The 16,330-nt window shown below is 37.5% G+C and overlaps 1 protein-coding gene across 5 annotated transcripts in view; it reads right to left on the bottom strand.

The window, feature by feature from the left end:
- NSD3 (nuclear receptor binding SET domain protein 3) overlaps positions 1 to 16,330 on the bottom strand; it is a 114,617-nt gene that overhangs the window by 31,775 nt on the left and 66,512 nt on the right. For 4 of the 5 annotated variants that reach the window (XM_039242540.1, XM_039242541.1, XM_039242542.1 and 1 more), the window contains exons 6-12: positions 15,562 to 16,077; positions 13,666 to 13,792; positions 9,520 to 9,620; positions 7,346 to 7,391; positions 4,292 to 4,422; positions 3,791 to 3,919; positions 2,362 to 2,488 (exon numbers count right to left, since the gene is read on the bottom strand). In XM_039242540.1, the coding sequence (XP_039098471.1) occupies positions 2,362 to 2,488; positions 3,791 to 3,919; positions 4,292 to 4,422; positions 7,346 to 7,391; positions 9,520 to 9,620; positions 13,666 to 13,792; positions 15,562 to 16,077 (1,177 nt within the window). Of the gene's footprint in view, positions 1 to 2,361; positions 2,489 to 3,790; positions 3,920 to 4,291; positions 4,423 to 5,187; positions 6,448 to 7,345; positions 7,392 to 9,519; positions 9,621 to 13,665; positions 13,793 to 15,561; positions 16,078 to 16,330 lie in introns of those variants that run through there. The other variant, XM_039242545.1, reaches the window with a different exon arrangement.

The raw sequence follows: 16,330 nt of genomic DNA, 5'->3' as shown, positions 1-16,330 counted from the left end.
TCCCAGTACCATTTGCTTTTTGTGTTTTTTCTTTTTTATGTTTATTTTTGAGAGAGGGAGAGAGCAAGCAAGCATGAGCCAGGGAAGGACAGAGAGAGAGAGCGAGAGAGAGAGAGAGAGAGTGAGAGAGAGAGAAAGAGAATCTGAAGCAGGCTCCAGGTACTGAGCTATCAGCACAGAGCCCGAGGCAGGGCTCAAACTCAGAAACCGTGAGATCATAACCTGAGCCGAAGTTGGAGGCTTAACTGACTGAGCCACCCAGGAGCCCCTCAGCACCATATGTTGAAAAGAGTCCCTTCCCATTGAATAATCTTTGCACTCCTGTCAAAAAAATCATCTGACCATATATGTGAATGTTTATTTCTGGGCTCCCTATTCTATTTCATTGGTTTATATTTCTGTCTTTATACCAGTACCACATTATTTTAATTACTGTAGAGTTGTAGTAAATTTTTATTTAAAAAAAATTTTTAAGGGGCGCCTGGGTGGCTTAGTCAGTTAAGTGTCCGACTTTCGCTTAGGTCATGATCTCGCGGTTCGTGGGTTCGAGCCCCGTGTCGGGCTCTGTGCTGACTGCCAGCTCAGAGCCTGGAGCCTGTTTCAGAGTCTGTGACTCTCTCTCTCTCTCTCTCTGACCCTCCCCTGCTCACGCTGTCTCTCTCTCTCCTAGAAATAAATAAAACATTAAAAAAAAATTTTTTTTAATTGTTTTACCTTGTAGTGAATTTTTAAATCAGGAAGTAAGTCTTCCAACTTTGTTCTACTTGTTTTTTTGTTTTTTTTTAAATATTTTTATTTATTTCTAGGAGAGAGAGAGAGAGAGACAGAGTGACCAGGGGAGGGTCAGAGAGAGAGGGAGACACAGACTCTGAAATAGGCTCCAGGCTCTGAGCTGGCTGTCAGCACAGAGCCCGATGCGGGGCTTGAACCCACGAACCGCGAGATCATGACCTAAGCGAAAGTCGGACGCTCAACCGACTAAGCCACCCAGGTGCCCCTGTTTTACTTGTTTTTAAAGCAAATTTCTCTTTTAAATTTTTTTTTTAAACATTTATTTATTTTTGAGAGACAGAGACAGCATGAGCAGGGGAGGGCAGAGAGAGAGAGAGGGAAACACAGAATCCGAAACAGGCTCCAGGCTGTCAGCATAGAGCCCAACACGGGGCTTGAACTCATGAACTGTAAGATCATGACCTGACCTGAAGTCAGATGCTTAACTGACTGAGGCACCCAGGTGCCCCTCGTCTAAATTTTCTAATAGATGTGTGCCAAATTAGACTAGATCTAGCCTTTGTTGGCAGAATTCTGCTCTCTTGGGTTCTAGAGTTAGGAGAAAAGCCCTCAGAGTACTTCAATACCCTGATACATGGTGCTTCCTATCAGTAGTTTATACCAGAGATTGCAAAGTAAGTGCTTAAAAGAGGCCAGGCAGATTACATAAATGACTGGAATGATAGGGTTCTAGAAAAGAGGATGGCAGGGAATGTGAGGAACCAAGGATGTGTGCCTGATCCATGTTCACACATTCAAATCATTCTGAAGGCCAAATAACATGATGCACAGATAATCTGACCCTGAGGCTGCCAGTTGGCAAACTATTCTAAAGTTCTACTGCAGAGTCTAAATGTGATAAATAATATTTTACATAGGAAAAAATACAAGTTATATGTTTAAAACAGCTTTTATAGCTTAATTTTTGCATGTGTGTATATGTATTTGTATTAGGATATATGACATATGAAATACAATCTCCACCCTACTTCATCGCAGTAGAAGGAAACAGTACCGAGCAAGGACTCCTGGGTTAAGCTACTTCCCGGGTTTAAACCCCAGTTTCATCATATGTTGTCTTTTGACTTTGGGTAAGGTATTAAACTTTCTCTCTCTATAAATTGTCTTGATCAGCGGTAGTCTATATGGGGGGGGGGGGGGGGGGATAAGACCAAAATGATGAATCCAAAACCCCCATGTCTAAAAAACAATTTCCAGTAGCTCCATCTTTCCAATAAAAATATAATCACTATGGTTATAGTTTGTGAGTTTGTGACTGACGTTTATCCAGTCTATTAAAGTCAAGGGGACTTTAACCCAATTTATTGAACACAAAACTTTCAAACTCATCTAAAAAATAATTCACTCTATATATTTTGAATAGTTAATTAGATAAAACACAAATCCATCTCAACAATTTGATCTTAGGAATCCCGATCACTGAATGGTCTTAATTTGCTAAAATACCTATGGGAGTGGAGGATGAGAGCTACATAAAAGTAGCAGGAGAATTAGATGTCACAGGGGATGCTGGCATCACATACTCCTCCCTGCCTGTCTGTTCATATCTATCAAACTAAGTAAACTTACCGGTTTTACATTCCATGCAGATGAACTTTCCATCAGGGGGTGATGCCAATCCCAGGCACTCCAGGTGAAAGTGTTTGCAGCACTCTCCCTCACAAGGAATCAGAGAGTCACCAGAGCTTTCACAAATCTGTAACAGGGCAAAAAGTGGTCATTCTTAAACTTTAGCAGGCATTAGCATCACGTAGAGGGGCTGTTAAGACAGATTTCTGGGTATTCCCCATAGCTTCTGATTCAGCAGGTCTAGGCTGGGGCCCAAGTATCTGCATTTCTAATAAGTCTTCTGACAATGGTGATGCTGCTAGTTCTTGGCCCTCACTTTAAGAACCACTGAAGTGCTCATCCCCACAAGTGCCTTCCTCTATGCCCATCACTCAACCTCCCCACCACACCCATCAGTCCTCAGTTTGTTCTCAGCATTCAAGAGTCTCTCATGGTTTCAGCACTGGGTGTTATATGGAAACCAACTTGACATAAACTATTTGTGTAAAAAAAAAAAAAAAAAAAAAGAACCACTGAAGTAATTTATTTTAATTTTACTTTTTAAAGTTTTTATTTTAATTCCAGTTAATAATAATAGCACATACAGTGTTATATTAGTTTCAGGTGTACAATATAATGATTCAACAATTCCATACATCACCTGGTACTCCTCATGACAAAAATAATAAAAATATAGGAAGACTATATCAGAGAGTATATATATATAAAACCACTGAATTAAATAACTATTTCTAGACTCAATATGGTATAAAGTTTAAAAGGCATATTTGATCTTTCATGATTCCTTCTCTGGAATCTGCACACTTTAACTTTTCTCCACAGGGCAAAGCAGTATTTTTCAAAAAGGGTAAATATATACTGAAAAAGGTAATACTGGGGCTCCTGGGTGGCTCATTCAGTTAAGTGTCCAATTCTTGATTTCAGCTCAGGTCATGATTTTGAGCCCCATGTCAAGCTCGGTGCTAGCAGTAGAGAGCCTGCTTGGGATTCTCTTTCTCCACCCCTCCTGTGAGCTCTCTTTCTCTCTCTCTCTCAAAATAAATAAATAAACTTTAAAAAAAAGTAATACCAACTTAAATTTAAGAAAATGTTTTTGAAATCAGTCACCTGCCTTTTTTTTTTTTAAAGTAAGCTCTAGGTCCAACATGGGACTTGAATTCACCACCTCGCGATCAAGTTGCCTGTTCTATAGACTGAGCCAGCCAGGTATCCCTTCCCTTTTACTTTTAATTAAGAACTGAGTATCACAATCAAGATTAGCACTGCATATGAATAAAATTCCCAACTCAGAAAGGGAAGAGAAGAACTTTTAGACCTCTAGCTTTAAAGTAGTATAATTTAGAAAGATAATATTCTTTCCAGCAGAAGGTAAGTATATTATTGGCAGAATATTAAAGCAGTTATTTCAAGCTATCCGTTGCTTGCCTACCTGACACACAGTGTCCTTCTTACTGATTCCAACGCCTCTTCTTGACAAACTTGAATCCACGGACTGCACATCAGAAACATCTATATCTGCAGTAGCGGAAGGGCTATCTACTTGCTTTCCAAAGCCTACCTACAAGGAAAACACAACACTTGTTAAGAAAAAGAAAACAAAATTTTCCTCAAAGTTAGGTGCTATGAAAATCCAAGCAAGATTTGCTCAAATAAACCTTAATACAACCTCTTTTCTTCCTTTCTAAAACCCCTGGATAGTATATGCCTGGTGTTTTGAGAGAAACGTAGTTAAAACTTAAAAACAGGGAAGCAATGCTTCTGTTATGAAAAGAGATCAGCAAAATTAAGACATTCGTTAAGTTACAAAAAGACAAAATGATTTGCTGAGTATTTAAAAAATTCCCCCATCTCCCCAAATAAGTCAAAGCATTTTGTTACTTTGTTTTTCAAAGCAAAAGAGCAATGTGGCCAGAACCTTGAACATATTTACCTGTAGGTCACTCAGTCCTCTAGAATCGGAGTCTGACGTGTCTCTGTATGCTGAGCTAGTCATTTCTACATCAGTTGAGGCGCGACTCCTTTTCTTTAGAGGTTTACAGGAATCTGAAATCTCGCTGGCACCTTAATACAACATACTGAAATTAATCCTAAAATAGTGCTTAAAGTTTGTTTTATTTTTTTTTTTTTTTGTGGGAGATTCTTTCTTTCCCCAGACTCATCTGTAGTGTGAAAAAAGCACAGCTCTCTTGGTAACACTGAAGTCATGAGTCAAAACTTCATAAGCTTCTGACCTTACTGACAGTGAGTGATTTAATTTACAACCGCTCTCTTAAAACATTTAATTCAGTGCTCCTCCTCTAAAGCTATTTTCAGTCAACAGAGCCCACGTTCCAAGCTAAAAACCAATTTTATCAAACCTACAGGATTGCCGATTGATTTGGAGCAATCCAAAGAACCATTCAATTTGGAGGGGGAAGACATAAAACCCAACACACTGTGTAGCTTACAAATATGGTCGCAGAGACATCTCCATCTTGTTTTTATTAGGGATGTGACAAATCTTTGATTTGTATTCGATTCGTACACGGATAGTGCCATTTTCCCCCGAATTTTGCAATTCAGTTGATTATTGCCCCCCGAACAAATTTTGGATGTTCATAATTGTTCATCTGAGACTTCCTTGGTGAAGTGGCATTTATTGTGACCATTAACAAGTGCTGCAGCACATCTACATATGTCATGCCATTTAGGAGGCACATTGCTGAGGGTTGGAACGGACAATCAATGTTCAAGTGCAGCCAAATCACGAAGAGCTGGATGAGAGGCCTCTATGTGGAATTTGTGCGGGAAGGAATAAATATGAAAAAAAAAAAAAAAAGGCAGAGAATAGTGAGGAATTTTTTTTTTTTAAAACTGTGTGTAATACAAATCCAGCCAAAACAATAGTGCAAAAAGTTACAAAGCAACAATCTCTTGGGCTAATGCAGTATAGGCTATACAGAAACAGCCACGATGAAATGTGCAGATCAGGCACGGTGAATACCAGGGAACCAAGGAGACGGTTAATATTTCAACCCACAGTTTGTGTTTTGGATTTTTTTTTCCCCCAAAATTTCCATACAACAAACAGACATCTAGATCAGCCCAGCAAGCTATGGTGGAAGTGTGCAGTCCAGAAGAGACCATGGAGAAACAAGTCTCCTGAGGCCATGAAGATCCGCAACAGGCTGAGTGAGAGTAGCACTTGGTATATAGCCATGTTCTGTGGTGGAGGATGTGGGCCTCTTTAGACTGCTCAGATTACTGGAACCTTGTTATCATCACATCCCATTCTACAAGTTTTTTCACTGAATGTTTCCTTACATCTATAAATGAGGGTGCCTGCCCATGTTAACGCTGATTAAAAAACACAAGTACACAAATCTATCTCCTTCATTGCTGGTGTGTGGACCCAGAACACCACCACAAAGTATTTCCTTGGCCTAAAAGATCATTGGATTAACAAGGAGTTTTAACAGAGGAACAGGAGTGCTGTACTGAGAGGCTTTCGAAGGGAAACACAGGTACCGCCATTTCCGATGAGTTTCTGAAAATGCTAGAAAAATGACAGACTGCCAAAGACAGCTGCCATGCTGTTCTCCATGATAACGGCACTAATATTAAAAAAAATAAGAGCTTTTAATGATTGTAATGTATACAGTTTGGGCTGTTTGGCAAAACCCTGCAGATGTGCATTAATGATGCTTTATTTAAAAACAAAAAACAAAAAAACAAAAACAGTCCATGTTGAAATTGATCAGTGTAAGTTAAACGGTGGTTTTTAGGCTGGACCCATGATTTAAGCTGTACCCATCCAGCTCAGACCAAAAAAAAAAAAAAATCATCTGAATGTTAAAGCAATTGTTCAGAGTCTTGAAGAAGAAACCAGGCAAGAAAATGCCAATAATGATGATTGGCAAAATCAAAATTGAAAACAAAGAAACTGTTTATCGAGCCGCCGACAAAGAAATCTTGCATGGAGACTACAAGTCTGGAGTTTCTGGGATGAAATTGTACAGGAATCTCAGTCCACAGTTTCCTCAATCGCTGCGGAGACGGAGCTGTCACTGAATCTGACAGAGCCCTGCACTCCCCGGTCCGCCGACCCTGTGGAATGGTGGAAACACAACGCAATCAGGCCTCCTAATCTCGCAGCGATCGCGATGTCTTTTCTTGGAGCTCCGCCAAGCAGTGTTCCCTCCGAGAGGCTGTTCAGTTCTGCTGAGGATCTCCACGGAGACCATCGCTGCAGACTTCTCCCCGAGAATGCAGAGAGGCTGGTGTTTTTTTTTTTTTTTTTTTTAAATAATGCAATTTGCCCAGAGTAAACTACAGGTATTAAATACAGTTTGAATGATCTCATCAAAAACGCACGAATATGCTATGGAGTTTGTACTGTAGTCAAATTGCACACAGAAAATACAGATATAAGTTTAAGGTTTCTTAAACTTTGTGCATATCTCAAATAGATTTGCATAAGGTCATCTAATAATGGCCATAAATATGCTATGAATCATTTTAGTTAAAAAAAAAAAAAAAGATTTTACAGCACTGTAAAAATAAATGTGGCAAGATTTTTTTCAATCAGGTTGTCTTGTCTGATTTGTCATAAGTCCATGTTTGATAAACATAAATAGCTACTATTCGGTATTCAGTCGAATACCAAAAAAAATGGATTCGTCACATCCCTAGTTTATTAACCAGTGAAACCCCAGAATCTTATGGAGAAAAGTTGGAAACAGTATCAAGTCTACATGGTGTTCTCCAATTTACCAAAACAAGTAAGACTTTACACACGGGAGGTACAGAATAGGATCGACTCTAAAAGACACACACACACATACACACAAGCACACGCCAGGAAAAACTTCAATTTCACACAAATTTTTGACTGAAGAGCAACAACAGTGATTTACAGAGACAAACAAAAATACATGAAGTACAAGTAATTCTTAAAATTTGGTTTTTAATCAAGGAAATGCAAGGCAACATTATAATAACTCACCTTTCTGTAATCCAGTCTTCACTGTAGCCTGAGGAACTGTTTCAACCTGTTTGGACAGAAAAATATACCATTAACAATGAATTTTTTTCACTTTTAATTAACAGAGGGAAAAAATAATACTTCCATCAATCTAAGTAATGATGAGTGATTAATGTATCTGAAATCTGAACTCCGTCCCATCTTCTGGGTAAAGTTCTCTGTCTCAAGGTCAGGGAGGGTTTAAATCCTAGCTGCCTGGGCTGAATACCAAGTGACAACACACAGCCACATGCTTCCTAGCAAAGACTTTTCCCACCATTCCCTTGGTATATGAAGAGAACAAGAATCCTTTTCTCAGTGTCTGGGAGGCAAGAGAGGGGTTGTTTCTGCAACCAGCCCCGATGTTGCTATAAACCCCTCCCGCCCCAAAGACGTTAGGATAAATTTTTACTTACTATGATACTCAGGTTAATGTAACTCACGCCACTTTAAGACCCTTCCGCGCCTGCACTCACAGCTAAGTTGCTGGGAATCAGGACCCTCTCTGTAGAGAGTGCTACAGGGCTCCATACAGCTGGAAGCTCAATACTTTTGCTGCTAGTACAAACTTAAGAAAATAAGTTTGTGATATTGCAAAAGCACTTTCTTGAGTGTCTTATGAACAGTGTCTTGATCCTACATTAGGAGAGCGAGATCAGAAGTTATTCTGCCAATGTATATGTACAACACGTGGTAATTTGAGGACTGAACCATTGGAATTAAAGAAAGGATGCTGTTTGGAGGAGTTCCTGTTTTAGCTATGAGTTGAATTTTATGTTTCTTTAAGATGTGGTGAAATATGCATGTTGAAACACATTTTGTAAATATTTAAGGATTGTTCTAAGCTTTTTAAAAAAATTTTTTATTTTTTTTACAACAGGTAAAAAAACATACAACAGAAGTGCTTTTATAAGATACAATTAGTAATACAAATATAAAATCTTCTAAACAATCACTGGTATTGTTCTACTACTAACTATTAACACAGTGGTATTAACAATTTGTCCCACTTTTTATACTCATTCTGCTTATTAATTTTAAACTGACTGGTCACAGAATTTGGGAACCAGCTGGAAAAAATCACAACTTTGTTTTGGTAATGAATGCTATAGATTTGCAAGAGCTTAGAAAGATTTTTTGGAATATAATTTCCTAAGTATGAAAGTTAATTATGATAAATGAATGACAAATTAGTATATTATTTAAATTTTAGTTAAATGTTTCTGGGAAAATTGTTTTACATGCTTGGAAATACCATAGAGCACCCACAAAATCACCTTTTAAGTGTGGAAGTTTAAAATTATGAAGGAAATAATTGGAATAGAAAAGTTCACAATTCCATATTAAGTGGTTTTAAAAATATAAAGCTTATTGGAACAAATACTATCCAGAATTCTTTTTGTTTAATAGCAGCTATCTGGGCTATACAAAATGGATATCTTCCACTTTAAAAAAATTCTTATTGTGAGTTTAATTTAAAGGAAAAATGGTTTCTAAAAATTTCTTTGAAAAGGTAATTTAATATGTATATTATTACATTGGTTGCACTGGTTTAATAGCTTTCAGTCATATATCCCTCCTCTTTTTTGTTTTTACTTTAATAGGGTTTCTCTGATAACCCAATCACAGGTGAGTGCCATTCCACTGGGAAAATAACATTCCAAAAAATCTGTGATACCAACAGAAAAACCAGATCATCTATGATTATCTGTGTCTTAAATATAACTCTTATAGTTAAACTGATTTGATTTGTTTAAAAAATAAAAACAATACATACCAGCAGCTTAAACAAAAAAATCAAAATTTAAAAGGGCAGGGGCGACTCAGTGATGGTTCCAAATAAAAATCATGAAAACATTAAATCATTTTGCTCATAACAGAAATTTCAAAATAAATGTGAGGGATTCTTTAAGAGTCTTGTACCACTGGCTTCGCATCTCCTGAAGCCTGACTATTTTCTGTGAAAATGCTTGAAGCAGAATCACAGGGATGGTTGTATTAGAACTGGGCACTGGAACTCACCAGGACAGAAGCATAAGAATAGTCCAGAAAAAGAGAACCCAGTGAGGGGAAAGTTTCTCTTTCTTTTAAGATACCATATAAGCCACAACATTTACAAATACAATGTTTTAACTCTCTACATGTAGGAAGCCAACCTGCTCCTTTTTGATCTTCTTCTTTGGCACAACCTCAGTGGATTTCTCTGATTCAGATCGAGTTCTAATTGATCTTCTCTGTTGCTTCTTTTCTACTGAGCCTAAGAGATGATTTAAAGAAACAAAAAATAAAAACTCATTTAAGGATGACTTGACATTTATGTAGTTAAGATTTGACCCAATTCCCTGTTTGTTTTTTTTTTAATCTATTACTTTTTCCCCCTTTGGTCTTTTAATTATAAGTCACTAAAAATTTAATCAGTCCTACATATTTAGCATTTTAACAAATAAGTTAAATTGATTCTATATGTAAAATGCTTAACAGTGTTTGGTGCACTTATATAAGTTTTTGCTACTGTTATATTATTAACAATAAAAAGGGGGGAAAGCAGGAAAGGCACAAAAATGTGGCCAAAGCCAAATCATTAATTTGGATGTCAAGGGACATGTTCTATTTTAGAAATAATTAGTTATGAAAAAGTATTTGAAACAAATTAGCAAGTTTTTCACGTTAAATAGTAAAAGAGAATATTTTTAAACAGTAAAATTCTTTAGAAATAAACATTAAAAAACTCACATGGACCCCATTTTGGAAAGGATAAAACTTAGACTGAAGACCACAACTTGAAAGAACACTAAGTCAGGAATGATTCATTCTGTGATCCTGAGAAGGAATGACGCCTTCAGCGCAGCTGTTCTCCATCTTCTCAGTGCTTGGACCACCCAAATGGCCCTTCCTAGACAATAATCACCTTTCACTTGCCACAGGGGAAAGCTCCTATCAAAGCAGGCAGAAGCTACTTCAATAAAGCCATTCACATTACCTTTATATTTTGTGGTTTCATTGTTCTTGCCTATGTGTACATGGTTTCCTTCACCTTAGTTCAAAGCCAAAATGAAGAAGGATACCACTACTTCTATTCTGGGGAAGGAGGAGGTAGTCTGACACTAAAAGCTGTGGTTAATTTCTACCAGAGAAGTCACAAATGAAGGTGTTGGCTCCTTCCTTCGCTCTGACTCTTCTTACACTGAAGGAATGTTTACTGAGACAACGGAACTCCTACCCTCACAGTCACCCGAGTATCCCCCAAATCAGAACCGCTTAAAACAAAAAGCTCTACTTGTTTTGAAAATGTCAACATAACCGTTCCATCAAGTACAGATTGCATCTGATCTACTATCTTATAGAAAATAAGGCAATATGACTTCTTAACACTGTTCTGAAAGCTACCCGAAGAACACATAAATTCTCCATTTAAAACCACTAAACAGTACTATGTTTAAGTCCTAAGAGAGAGGAAGGAAGCATCTCTGAACTTGGAAAATAGCTTAGAAATGCAAATAGAATTCTTAAAAACACAGAAATTAGCAGTACCATACACTCTGTCTCCTAAATTTACTAGGAAAAGGCCCAAGAATTCTCCCTAAGTAGCTAACCCCAACTGAGATGACACAATTGGTTTCTGAAGAGAGATCAAGTCTCTTTTCTCAGTTTTCAACTATTGAAGTTATTTTCACAAAAAGCAAAATGGTCACTTAAAAAGGCAAAATCTGCTCATCAACCACAGCTGGTAACCAAATTTAAAGCAGGGTCAAAGCTTTAGAGCACTCATTAATTTACAACCTAAATATAGTGCCTGTCTAAGGAAGAACTGAGTATAACCTTTCACTTTACCTTTCACTTAGAAAAAGAAGAAAAAAATCATAGCAGAACTTAAATCTTAAAGGAAAAAAGACTACATGAATGTTCAGTAGCCGAGGGGAAGGAAAAAAATAAAGCTTCATTAAAAATAAAAGTATAGGGGCACCTGGGTGGCTCAGTCGGTTAGGTGTCTAACTGTTGATTTCACCTCAGGTCATGATCTCATGGTTCATGGGATCAAGTTCCAAGTTGGGATTTGTGCTGACAGTGAGTAGCCTGCTTGGGATTCTCTCTCTCCCTCTCTCTCTGCCCATTCCCTACTCATGATCTCTCTCTCTCTCTCAAAGTAAATAAACATTAAAAAAAGTATAATATTTAAGATGAGTCTAATATGAAGATTACTTTCTCCCTCATTACAATATAGTTATTTAAATAAAGATCCCCCTATCTAAATATCACACTTAAATTCAGACAAATTACCAACAGTTTAAAAGAAAGATAACAAAACTGAGATACCTAACTATGGGGAGCTGAGGCCAAAATTTTAATTTTTAATTTTTTAATTTATTTTAATTTTAATTTTTAATTTTTTTTAAATTTACTTTTGGCAGAGCACAAGTGAGGGAGGGGCAAAGAGGGGGAGGCAGAGGATCCAAAACAGGCTTTGCTCTGACAGGCTAACAGCAGCGAGCCTGATATGGGGCCTGAACTCATGAATCATGAGCTCATGACCTGAGCCGAAGTCAGATGCTCGACTGACTAAGCCACACAGGCACTATCTTCCCCCCGCCCAAATTTTTTTTTAATCTTCAAAGAATGGAACAAATGTTTTCAATTATAGCTAATTAATGCAAAAATCTTTTAAGTCCACTTATTCATTTCTTTAACATCATTATTTTCATTTTTTATACAGTATTTTGAAAAGATACAAGTTCTGGACTTCACTCTCCTTACTTTAATGCAACTTCTCTTCCCAACTCAACTTTGGATAATGTTTAGTATGCCCCATCCAATATACGTCCCATCTCCCTACCACCACCTCTCCCTGTCTTGTAGCTCCCCTCACTTCTTTTTTTTAAGAAAGCAACCCCAACTTCTTTCTTGTTATTACCTCTTATAATAGTAAGAATTTTCCTCAAAGTTTCCCTTACAAAAATATTGGCTCTTTAGTGCCACTCCATCGCAATTCTGCCTTAGTTACTACTGATTGAAGGCTACTACCTTAGTTCCCAAGGCTTTAATCCTTTTCTATAAAATTACTTGGTTCATTCTTTGATTTCATTCCAAAAAACTTTTAAAAGAACAAGGTGAAACAAACTTCCTTCTCCTAAACTAAGATTCCAAATGACCAAACCAGCTGACAATCTAACTCTTTTGATGGCTATATGAAGCAGCAGTATAGAAACCAAACCCACCAGATACTCAGTTAAATTATATGATCCTTAGTAAGTCAATCCCTTATAAAAATTACTTTGGCCATTCCAAAAGCACAATCTTTCTGAATATAGGTATTTCTCTTTTATCTTTATGTTTTTAAATTTTTTTTAATGTTTTATTTATTTCTGAGATAGAGAGAAAGACAGCGTGAGCAGGGGACGGTCAGAGAGAAAGGGAGACACAGAACCTGAAGCAGGCTCCAGGCTCTGAGCTAGCTGTCAGCACAGAGCCTGACGCGGGGCTTGAACCCACAAACCATGAGATCATGACCTGAGCTGAAGTCGGATGCCCAACTGACTGAGCCACCCAGGCGCCCTGTTTTTTAATTTTTTTTAATGTTTATTTATTTTTGAGAGAGAGAGAGCAAGAACACAGCAGGGGAGGGCAGAGAGAGAAGGAGGCAGAGAATCCCAAGCAGTCTCTGTGCTATTAGCACTAAGTCCGATATGGGGCTCAAACCCATGAACCGTGAGATCATGACCTGAGCTATAGTGAGATGCTCAACCAACTGAGCCGCCCAGCTGCTCCTAAGCATTTCTCCTTTAACCCAGAATAATATAGCTTGTTTCTCAACTCATGGTATCTGTTAATCAGAGAACAGAGTACAATAGGAGACTTAGGCCTTAGTCCCCTAGTTATTAACATCTAAACATATCTAAGAAAAAAAAAAAAAAGCACAGGCATCTGTTGATTAGTTTCTACTAAGAGATGGAGGAAATAGTAAAGATGTGTTAATAATGCTGGAAAAGTAAAGCTGTTTTTCTCATGCAAAGAGAAATAATCAAATGATGCATTTACTAAGAAGTGTATAGACTTCATAACTGTATTCTTTTAATTACAGAGCCCTCCTATTAAATTCCTATAGGAAAAATAACTTACTATGAATAAGGCTCCCTAGCTCCTAAATTATTCTTTTCTATTGAAGTAATTGCTTTTATACTTTAGTTTTTTAAATGTAACTTGATTTGGTAACTAAAAGTTTCTTAGGAACACAGCTACCATGTTATAGCAGAACAAAGTTAATGATGCCTCAAAATGGATCTATATATTCTTCATTCATTACCCACCTGTAGGACCAGATGTTGCTTCAGGAGATGATATATTCTGAGTTGCCTTTTCATTTCTCTGGTTTGGTGTGGAAATTATAAGTCTGTCTTGTCCCCTGACACTTATTTCTGTTTTGTTACCAATTCCCTTCAAAATAAGGAAAAATAAAAAATAGCTGATTACTAGACAAATGGCATCATTGACTTATAAAGACAGCTTTAAGATGATCATAATTTGCCTGAATTTTACTTTGTCTTTGACTGCAGCTAATTTATCATCCTAGCCATTATCAGAGCAATTTAATGAAGTCATCAGGATGTTTTCTAAAATATACAATGAGATTATGTGGGGGGAAAAAAACCCTATTTGTCTAACTCTGCACGATGCATATCACTAAAAAATGAACCCATATCACCTAATTTTCTTTCAAAAACAAAATGTTTTCTGGTCTGAATAGTCTCTCCCTTTACCCATATCATAGGAAAAGAACTCAAGTTGTTTTCATTTTATTTACTACCCTACTACGCAGCTAAAAATGTCAACACATCTTGAAAGACAAGAATATCCTTAGATACAGAAATCTGACGTTCACAGTGACCACAATGTGAACCCAATAAGCAATGAGGAGCAGACAAAAAGCAGGTACAATTTTAGGTGTTTTTAATGCAATCAAGGAAAGGAGTGATTTGTAAATATATGTATTTTTAAGGCCTTCATTTTTAGAAGATCAGTTTTCTCTCAAATTTCATTTAAATAGCACTCTTGGGGGGAGGTGTGTGACAAAGTCTTATTTGTGCACCAAAAGCAGATAAAAACCAGCACTCCAAGAATGAAGCCAATTTGCATTAAAAGAAGATGCGAACTATTCATTTGTCATTTAAAGCTACCAGCAGAATCAAGTGGAGACTGTAAGTTGTTTCTCCAAGTAGCTTAGTCTTATCAAAATCAGCGGAACCTCTAGACAGAAAGAAGTTAATAGAGAACCCTTATGCTTAACTCTAGAAAAATATATCACTTGAGCACCAGGTGTTGTAAGTGATGAATCACTGAATTCTACACCTGAAATATTACACTGTATGCTAACTATTTGTAATTTAAATAAAAACTTGGAAAAAAGAAAAAATATCACTGATAAAGCATACCTATATTATTTTAAGTGTGCATATAACAATGTTAGGAAATAAGCACAATGTTCTTTAAAAGCACACACTCATGACACTCAAATTCACAAGTCCACAATTGTGGGAAGGGTTGGGAGGATAGTGAAGAGGGATATGGAGTAAACATAACAAATGTTATGAAGTTTTAAAGTCTAAAAAGCTAAAATACAAGTGCCCTAAATGGAAGCTCAGGTCTGGGTGATGCAGGTATTCAGTTTGAAGAGGTATTTTCACCCCATTACCCAAGCTATCACCACAGTTAATTAAAACAAACACAGTTCTGGAACTTCTCTAAAATGCATTAGCTATCCCAAGCCAACATGAACCTAACAAAACTGCTGGTGCAACCAAACAGATCAGCAGGTACAACTATTACAATGGTTAATTCAGATAACTGATAAAAATAATTTTGTAAGAAGCACAATTTGAGGCTAAGAAAAATTAACTATACAAACTAGAAACAGGCAAAGTGCCCGGGTTTTTCCTACAACTTTGGGAGCTAAGCTCAATTTTGGCTGAACAGCCCAAGATTAATCTAGTACAGATGGCATATTACAAAAGAGGGAAAAAAAGAAGGAAAACATAGCCTTTTTTGCCCCCTCTTTCTTAAACACAGTAAACTGAGTATACATTTCAAATTCAGCAGACAAAAGGGTAAAGTATGACCTTATGTTGTTTGTGGGGGTTTTTTTAATGCCAAGGTTGACTACTTATTAATTACTGTTGCCCCAAATTACCCATAAAAAAAGGAGGTACCTTTGTTGAATAAACAAATTGATCGATAAATTTCCCATCTCCTGTAGCATTCTGAAGAGCAAACACTTGTTCAATTTTCACAACTGGAGACATGTTACACTTCTGCAAATCCAGGCTCCCTTTGTGCATTGTAATGGAAGCTGGTAAAGATTTCCTCGCTGCAGCCGTTTTCCAGGCTATTTTCACAGGAGGTGGTTCTTCCTCTTCCACACTTGTGTGCCGCCTCTGGCTCTGTCTCCGAATTTCAGTACTTGATGGTGAGGAGGCTGCCTCACCTGCATTGGTCTGTTCTGGCTGAGTATTCAGCACTGACCTTGGTCTTCGTGTTTTCTTAACTTCGGCTTTGGAGGCAACATTCTTCTTTCCTTGGGATAAAGCCTCATCAGGTTGTTTATCTATATAGATAAAAGTATACTGTTCTATTCTTTCCTCTCGGGTCATCTTCAATGCTTTCTCTGCATGGGCAATGCCAATATCCCACTGAGCACGTTCTCTCTGAGGTCTGGGTTTCCGAATCTTTAACAAAAAGACACAGGCATTATTAGATACACTTTAATCTAATTAGTACATTTAAACCAATATTTATTTCCCTAGGGGCGCCTCAGTGGCTCAGTCGGTTAAGCGTCCGGCTTTGGCTGAGGTCATGATCTCGTGGTTTGTGGGTTCAAGCCCCGCGTCGGGCTCTGTGCTGACTGCCAGCTCAGAGCCTGGAGCCTGCTTCAGATTCTGTGTCCCTCTCTCTGACCCTCCCCTGCTCGCGCTGTCTCTC

This window comes from Hyaena hyaena, unplaced genomic scaffold (assembly GCF_003009895.1).
Source record: "Hyaena hyaena isolate Hyena2069 unplaced genomic scaffold, ASM300989v1 scaffold_215, whole genome shotgun sequence".
NCBI lineage: Eukaryota > Metazoa > Chordata > Mammalia > Carnivora > Hyaenidae > Hyaena > Hyaena hyaena.
This window is presented reverse-complemented; position numbering and strand designations above follow the sequence as displayed.